This window comes from Tetrahymena thermophila (genome assembly GCF_000189635.1).
Source record: "Tetrahymena thermophila SB210 genomic scaffold scf_8254560, whole genome shotgun sequence".
Taxonomy (NCBI): Eukaryota; Ciliophora; class Oligohymenophorea; order Hymenostomatida; family Tetrahymenidae; genus Tetrahymena; species Tetrahymena thermophila.
In genome coordinates this window covers 1-9,092 of record NW_002476331.1, presented here as the reverse complement: position 1 = coordinate 9,092, position 9,092 = coordinate 1, and the positions used below count along the sequence as shown (strand labels likewise).

At 23.6% G+C, this 9,092-nt stretch overlaps 4 protein-coding genes across 4 annotated transcripts; all 4 read left to right on the top strand. All coding sequences in view use genetic code 6, as the record gives it.

Annotated features, from left to right (window-relative positions):
* Positions 1-83: 83 nt before the first annotated feature.
* Positions 84-3,896, top strand: TTHERM_01609750 (WD domain, G-beta repeat protein; the record flags this gene model as incomplete). The annotated part of the gene is made up of 1 exon (XM_001029292.2): positions 84-3,896. The coding sequence occupies one exon, from the start codon at positions 84-86 to the stop codon at positions 3,894-3,896; it is 3,813 nt and encodes a 1,270-aa protein (XP_001029292.2).
* Positions 3,897-4,669: 773 nt separating this feature from the next.
* Positions 4,670-5,339, top strand: TTHERM_01609740 (hypothetical protein; the record flags this gene model as incomplete). Its single annotated transcript, XM_001029291.1, has 3 exons — positions 4,670-4,770; positions 4,897-5,052; positions 5,126-5,339. 3 exons carry the CDS (start codon positions 4,670-4,672, stop codon positions 5,337-5,339), a joined length of 471 nt encoding a protein of 156 aa, XP_001029291.1.
* A 637-nt stretch (positions 5,340-5,976) lies between these two features.
* Positions 5,977-6,351, top strand: TTHERM_001609734 (hypothetical protein; the record flags this gene model as incomplete). Its single annotated transcript, XM_012798775.1, has 1 exon — positions 5,977-6,351. The coding sequence occupies one exon, from the start codon at positions 5,977-5,979 to the stop codon at positions 6,349-6,351; it is 375 nt and encodes a 124-aa protein (XP_012654229.1).
* A 917-nt stretch (positions 6,352-7,268) lies between these two features.
* On the top strand, positions 7,269-8,987 carry TTHERM_01609730 (hypothetical protein; the record flags this gene model as incomplete). The annotated part of the gene is made up of 2 exons (XM_001029290.2): positions 7,269-7,498; positions 7,583-8,987. Coding segments are annotated over 2 exons (1,634 nt in total), but the record flags the coding sequence as incomplete, so codon positions are not given.
* Between the last annotated feature and the right edge of the window lie 105 nt (positions 8,988-9,092).

Genomic DNA, 9,092 nt, shown 5'->3' with positions numbered 1-9,092 from the left:
ATTCAATTAAAGATATTATATTAAAAAACAAATAGCTAAATAAATTATTAACTCTCCCTATTAATTTATACCTCACTACAAGAATGATTGCAGATATTGATATTATTGATCAAAAAGTTTCAAAGGCCTTGTAATAGGTTTCAGATCAAATTGAGATATAAGAGTTTTTTTTCTTATAACAATTCAAAAGCCAATCTCAAATTTACATTAAAGATTAATAAAACTTAAACTTGAATGAGGTTTAAAAACAAGAATTAATTGAAAAAGTATAATCATGTTACTTTGAATACTTTTAGTTAATTGCTATGCAAATGTTTATTTAAAAAGGTGAAAAATCAAATTATCTTTCAACAACAAAAGAATCTATTAAATTCTAACCAAGCCAAGATGCGTCTGCTATTTTCAAAAAATATAATCTAAAAATAGAGAGCCTTATAAAAAAGATAGCTAACTATGTTGATTCTAGAGTCATTACAAGAATTAACTTAGATTTAGATGCAGAAAATACTAATCATAAATCTTAAAATAATAAATAGAAAGATTAATAAGACAATAAATCTTAAGAATTTGAGTTCAGACATAAATCTCTTTTTGAATATTTTGCTGCCAGAGCTATGAAATACGATTTTGATATTCATAGAGAAAATATCTATAAATTAGATATAAAATAACTAAAAGAATTTAATATAAATAAAAGAATTGTCATGAGCAACTAATCAGAGCAATAAATTCTTATAAAGCTTTACAAATTGATTTAATCTGATATACATTCATCGTTTTTTGAGAATAATTATAGTGAAGAAGATATATCTAAAACAAATAAATATATTCAATTCATTAAAAAATCTACAATTTCAAAATCCACTGAAAAAAGCTAAATCGATGTTGGAGCATCAAATTTATTATCAGCACTCTTTCTTTCAAAATTCTCATTTACTGATTTGACTTTCAAAAAATGTTCATTTTCTTAAGCTTATATCTCTTCGAAATATCCTAAACTTGCTGAATTTAAGGATTGTAACTTAAGTCATTCGTTTATTCACAATCAAAATTTAGATAACTATGAAACTTCTAACACTAAAAATACAGCTTTTAATAGTTTCTAAAAAAAGTTTGATACTGAAGACATTTACTCATTTAATTAAGTTATATTTTATAAAAATAGTCTTGTATCCATAACAAGAACTGGATATATCAATTAATTCGAAATTTCTCAAAATAAAAATTTGCCTTGTAAAAAATTATAATCAAAACAAATTACAAATTCTCGTTTGGAAAGTATTCACTATGTTAGCACAAAAAATATTTTGATTATTAGAGCTGTTAGATCTATATTTGAGATTAATACTAAGACTTTTGAGACAATTAATACTTTCACTTTTGATTTTCCTATTTCCAGTTTAGCAATAAATAATTCAAAATACTTAGTTACTTTAAATACAGAATAAATATTTTATGGAGATATATAAAATGGTTTCATTCTTCTAGATGAAAGCAAAATTTAAGCTTAATAATGTTTAATGTTAAACAATTCAATCATAGCCTCTTAAAAGAAAGAAATTAACATTTATAATTTATCAGATTTATAAATTATAAAAAGTATAAAAAATAACCACAGTGATTTGTCTGTATCTTCCTTTACTTCAGATGGCAAGTACCTCGCAATAAGCTTTAGTGCTGAAACTTGTTAAATATGGAGTGCAGAAAATGGATTTGAAGTCATAAAAACAACTAATGAACATTAAAGTTCTATTTGGTCAGTTGCTTTTTCTTCAAACGGTAAATATCTGGCAACAAGTTCGAAGGATAAAACTTGCATATTTTAGAATGTAGAGAAGGAATTCTAATTAATAAAAACTATTGATGAAGGGTAAAACAAAATAGTTAACTCAATTGTTTTTTCTGAAGATGGAAAGTATTTTGCAATGGGTTCAGAAGATAACACTTGCAAAATATTGAATGTAGAAAATAACTTCGAATACATAAATACTATCTAAGGACATACTAATTCGATCTCTTCTGTTGCTTTTTCTCCTGATGGCAAGTATCTTGCGACAGGTTCTTATGATAACACCTGTAGAATCTGGATAGTATAAAATGAATTATAAATGATAGATACTGTACTAGAACATACTGAAATGATTTCTTCAGTTGCTTTTTCTCCTGATAGCAAGTACCTTGCAACAGGTTCTTTAGATAATACTTGCAAAATCTGGGATCTAAATAAATTATAACACATATAAACAATAGGAGAACACACTTCAGGAATTAGTTAAGTTGCTTTTTCTCCAGACAATAAATATCTAGCAACTGTCTATTACGATAATACATGCAAAATCTGGAATGCAGAAAATGAATTTAAACTCATAAATACTATTCAAACAGGATTAACTTGTCAAGTAGCTTTTTCAGCTGATGGTAATTATTTGGCAACAAGTGCATTTGATCATCGTATTTTCATATTAAATATCTGGAATATAAAAAATGGGTTTGAACATCTTAACAAAATTCAAACTGACCATACTAATTAGATTATCTCACTTGCTTTTTCTGCTGATGGCAAATTTCTCGCGTCAGGTTCAGGTGATAGCACATGCTAAATTTGGAATGTAGAAAATGGATTCGAACAAGTAATTACTATTAAAGGACATACTGATAGAATTTCTTCGATTCATTTTTCTCCGGATAGCAAGTATCTTGCAACTGGTTCATTTGATAACACTTGCTAAATCTGGAATGTAGAAGATAAATTTTAACTCTTAAATAAAATTGTAGGCCATAAAAATTCTATTTTCTCAATTGCTTTTTCAGTAGATGGAAAGTACCTAGCAACAGGTTCAAAAGATAAAACTTGCAAATTGTGGAATGTAGAATATGGATTTGAACTTATTAATGGGATGAACGATAATGATTATAATAATTAAATTTAATCAGTTTGTTTTTCTGCAGATAATAAGTATTTAGCAACTAGACAACGTGATAATACATGCAAAATTTGGAATTTAGAGAATGGATTTGAGCTTATTTACACTATTGAAGGGCATGCTAAATAGATTATAGCAATTACTTTTTCTTCAGATGCTAAGTACCTCGCAATAGGTTCAGGTGATTTCACATGTAAAATCTGGAAAATTGAAAATGGATTCGAGTTAATTAAAACTATAGATGGACATACTGATCAAGTTGAATCAATCGCTTTTTCTATAGATGGCAAGTACCTAGCAACAGGTTCTGAGGATATGACTTGCAAAATCTGGAATATAGAAAATGGATTTGAACTAATTAATACAGTTAAAGGACATTAAGAAGGAATTTCCTCAGTTGCTTTTTCAGCTAATTGCAAATATCTTGCAACAGGTTCTTTTGATACAACTTGCAAAATTTGGAATATAGAAAATGGTTTTTAACTCTTATAAACAATTGAAGAAGACGATGATAGTATTTATAAAGTTGATTTTTCTTCAGATGGAAGGTTGCTCCTAACAATTTCAAAAGATTATTGCAAAATATGGAATGTAGAAAATGGATTCTAACTCATAAATTCGATAAAAGAGCGTTCTAGTATAAATTCAGTTGATTTTTCTTCAGATTCCAAATATTTAGCAATATGCTCTATTGATCGAATTTGTAAAATCTGGCATATAGAAAATAAATTTTAATTAATTTATACAATTGGATAAAAATTTAAATCTGATTCTATTTCTTCAGCTGCTTTTTCTAAAGATTGCAAGTACCTAGCAACCGTTTGTCCTGATATTTGTAAAATCTGGAATTTTGAAAAAGGTTTGAAACTATTGAATAAAAATGAAACATAAAATAAAGAAATTTAGGCGACTTCATCTTAGACAAAGAATTAAAATATTAAAAATGTTTTCTCATAAGTTTATTTTGTTTGAAAATAACCAGTTTAAAATTTTTCTATATTTACATAATTTGAAAAATTCATATTTAATAAGCTTTATAAGTTTTTTTATTGACAAAATAATCATAATAAAATATTACTATTATTATTTGTTTGAATTAGAAAAAATTTTTTTCTTTAAGATTAATTTTATATTAATTTTCAATAATCTAAACAAAATTATAATTTTTTGCTAAAAATTATGAATTTATTTTAGAAATTTCATAAATTTATTTATTTTTTGCAAAATAGCTCATTTAAAATTACAAATTAAATATGGAGGGAAGAAAAGTGAAAAAATATTAAGCAAAAATATTCATTTTTTTATTTTATAATCATTAGATTTTTAAATATTATAACCTCATGATATAGAGTAACATAATTCAAAATCTTCATGCAAAAGAGTTAATATATTTGACCACGACATAGTTAAATTATCTAAGACCAACTACTTAATTGAAAGAAATTACGATTGATTAATACATCAATTTTTGATTAATTTTTGCAAATTTGTATGATAAAAATAGATTTTTTATTAATTATATTATAAATATAAGTAAATAAATTCTCTCTATCTTATTGTTTATTAATATTAATATTCATTTTTAATTTTATTTTATTTTTAATTTTTAATGAAGTAAAATAAAATAATTTTTCTTTCATTTCTTTTCCAAATGCAATTTTGATGAACTTAATAAAGATAACTGAGAGATTTCATTGAATTAATAATCAAAGACAATAAGTAGAAAAAGTAGTATTAGGAAAAAAATGAGAGTAAAATAAGTAAGATTAAAGCTAAAAGTTTAATAAATAGAGTAAACATAATTTAAAGTAAAAAAAGAGAGCAAATGTGTTGAAGACCATATATAGTTACAAAGAAATTCCTTTTGTTTAAGCGTAAGAAGAAGCTATAAGAGGGCATATTTCTCAGCATCTTCAAGCATTTAATTATGATGAAACTATTAAGCATTTATTAAAGCTGAATTTATTCGTAGATAGATATATTATCTAAAGATATTTAAAAATATTATATCTTTCTTCTTACCAAGAGACAAGCTCACCCATCCAAAGGAGTTAGTTAGATTAGAAAGCAGTTAAGGAGGTTTATTCAAAAAAATATCTCCTCATATTAGTGAAGATATAGTCGAAATGTATTAAGAATATTTTGCTCACAAATACTTCTAAAAATGGATGGTGAATTTAAAAAAGAGTTTTATTAAATAGATTGAGAGATAAAATTTGGTAATCTTATTTAGAAAAGACAACTTCAGGATAACCATCTCGTTTATTTCAATAAAAACTATTAGAAAAGAGAGAGATAAGCAACCAACAAATACAAAATGAATAGAAAGAATCCTTAGAAATAGTTTTTCAAAATGTTAAGCTTCATATCCCAATGATAAAGAAAAAAAATGTAAAACTGAGCGGATTTATTTGACGAATTGCAATTTATTTTAGAATGACTCAACGTAATATTTAAGAGAGAAAATTGAATGTTAGCAATAATGCATGCAAAGATTAGAGCTTTTTATCAATTAAAAGTTATAAAAATAGTTATAAGAACATGAAAACAATTGCAAATATTATTCAATGGTAAAAGAAATATTAAAAATCTAAACGTATTAATAGGAAGGAAAATATTTAAAAAATAACACTAAAAAAAGGAATTATTTAATAATAATACTAACCAAACAAATTATTTAATTAAAATTACCTTAACTTAGATTTTAAGGCAAAATTTGCTTAATTTAATAATCAAAAATCAAATAAACAATATTCAATCGAAAATTAGTTCGTATCGTTGAAAATTGATTGATTCAGTTTTCCTTAATTCAGATTCAAAATTGAAAAGCTAATCAATTATGGAGGAAATAAATTATTAGAAGAAAACCATAAATGCAAACAATAAATTAAGAAACAAGAGGAATTGTTATTTCTCAGCTAAAAGTGAATTTAATAGGTAAATCAATAGAATATCAAAAAATTCATTGTATAATTTTGCTAAAACATTTTAATCTAGAATTCAAAATAAAATTTGATCTAAACACATAGCTATGAAATGAAAGTTAATTTACATGAAAATAGAACTTCTAATGAAACTTCTATTTAGCAATAAATATGTTGAAACTTAATAAAATTTTAGCTATCTAAATTGTGATAATAAGTAGCTTAAAGTATTATTAGCATTATAACTATAAACATATAATTAATACTTAAAATTTAAAGATATTATTAGCTTTAATGTCATAATTTGTATAAATATGCTTAGATAGAAGAAGGTGGAGATTATCTGTTGCAGTAAATAAAAGGTATTTATTGTGGATCCAGTTTCGTATTAACTAATAAGAAAAGAAATCAAACGCAAAAGTACAAAAAATTAAGAGCTAAGAAAGAATGAAGGAATAATATTAAATTAAAAGCAAATTCGAAAAATTTAAATCATATAATGAATTTTTTACCATCAAAGAAGAGAGCGATGATTGAAGTAAGATTAATAATAGATAAAGAATATATGATTTCAGAGAGTAAAGTAAATAGTTTTGAAAGAAATTAGACCAAAAGTAATATATATGATAATTTACTCAACTTAATAACTATTTTCTTATTATTAAAAAAAAGGATTCTAAGTTATCTGTACAAACTGATGTTTATGCGATAAGCAAAAAATTATAAAAACTCTTGATTTATTGTAAAGAAAATCAAGAGTGACAGGCATATTTGTTTGTATTTATTTTAATATTTTGAAATTTTAAATTATTGTTAAAGAGTAGGTTTAGATGATTCATATTATTTGTATTAACCATTTTATATTCTACTTTCTTAATTTTTACCTATATATTTGAGCATTTTTTTTGTGCTAGGTTTATTTTTTTATTTACTAAAAAAAATACTTATCCTTTAAAATTATTATTAAAAATTTTTATTTAAAAATAAATCTATTTTTAAATATTAGAACCTCCGCCATCGAATAATGCAGTTTAAATATTTCATACAAAAGAGTTAGTATATATATATATTTGATCAGAACTTAATTAATTTGTCTAAGATCGATTACTTAATTAAAAAAAGATACTTACAAAAAAATTAAGATTAATGAATGAATACATCAATTTTTGATTAGCTTTTGTAATTTTAATGATAAAATTAGAAGATTTCGTTATTAATTAATTATATTAGCAAATGAATTATGATTATTTTATTTATTGTCTTTTTTATCTATTTTGTATTATGTTTGTTTGATTTTTAATTAAGTAAAATAAATAGTTTTTTTATCATTTCTATACCAAATTATTGGTGAATTTAATAAAGTTAACTGATACAAATCTCAAGTATTTTTAATAAGTTTGAAGACAAACATTATTTATCTAATTAAATTAATAACCAAAGACAATAAGTAGAAAAAGTAGTATAAGAGTAAAATGAGAGCAAGGTAAGTAAAATAAAGAGCTCAAAATTTAAGTAAAGTGAGCAGATGTATTTTAAAGTAAAAAAAGAGCACAAATGTCTTCAAAATGAAAAAATGTTTCAAAAAAATTCCTTTTATTTAGCTGTAAGAAGAGGTTATAAGTGGGAATATTTCTCGCCATCTTCAAACATGTAATTATGATGTTATTATTAAGTGTTTATTAAAGCTGAATTTATTTGTTGAAATATTCTCTAAAGATATTTTAAAATATTTAGATCTTCCTTCTAGCCGTGGGACAAATTAAACAGAAAAGAGTTAGATCAGGAAGTAGTTAAGGAGGTTAATTCAAAAATAAATATCTCCTCATATCATGGATGATATAGTAGAAAGCTATTAGGAATTATTAGCTCACAAATACCTCTAAAATGGAAGGCGCATTTAAAAAAGAGTTTTGTTAATTAGCTTGAAAGATAAAATTTGGCAATCTTATTAAGAAAAATTAACTTCAGGATAACCATCTAGTTTATTTCTATAAGAACTAGTAGAAAAGAGCAAAATAAGCAACTAAGAAAAAGCAAAAAATGAATAGAATACTTAGAAATAGATTTAAGTTTCAAAATGTTAAGCTTCATATCTCTATGATAAAGAAAAAAAATTTAAAGCTGAGCGCATTTCTTTGCCGAATTTCTATTCGTTTTAGAATGCTTTAAAGGAATATTTAAGAGAGAAAATTGAATGTAAGCAATAATACATTCAAATATTAGAGCTTGTAGATCAAAAGTCACTAAAATAGTAATAAGACGATCAAAATAATTGCAAATTGTATTCAATAATAAAAGAAATATTAAATGTCTAAAGGCATTAATAAAAAGGAAAGTATTTAAATAATTAAACTAACAAAGGAAATTATTAAACTAAAGTTACCTTAACTTAGATATAAAGACAGAATTTGCTTAATTTAATTATCAAAAATCAAATAAACAAATTCAATAGAAAATTAATTCATATCGCTGAAAATTAATTGAGTTTTCCTTAACTCAAATTAAAAATTGAAAAGCCAATTTGTACTGATAATAAAACCTAATAATAGCCTAACAATTGTAAATATCAAGTTGGTTCTCAGTAGTTAAAATTATAAAAATTGAATTTATAAGATCCTTCTAAGCTTAAATCTAATAGAGAATTTAGAAAATTGAGAAACATATTTAAAGTTAAAGAAGATAAGCTTATAGGTGGAGGAATATGTGGTAGTAAGTAAAGAGTTGGAACTTCAAATATAATTTAAGTATAAAAATAGAAATAAAATCTATAATAAATTATTCATGAAAAGGATAAACTTGAATAAGACTTTTAAGTTTAAAATTCTGAAGAGTAACAACAAATTGAGGATGATGAAATCACTTTTAAAGAGTTTAATAAATAGTATAAAAAATATATTAATGATGATCAAATCAGTGAAAAAATAATAGAAGGACATGTAAGAAAGATTATTGAAAAAAGTCTTTATGAATATAGAGAATACATAATTTAAGTAGATATTAGACATAAAGTTATTGATATGATTAATTTATTAATCAATTATTTTCTTATCATTAGATAAAGCAAGTCAACTTAGTCAATACAATCTGATATTAACTTAATAAATAGTAAGTTGGAAACACTTATTATTTACTGCAAAGAGAATAAAGAAAGACATCCTTGTTTGGATCTTTATCAATATTTTGATATCTTAAAAACTTTGAATGGTTAAAGATAAGGTTTAGATGAAATTAATAAAAGTAATGC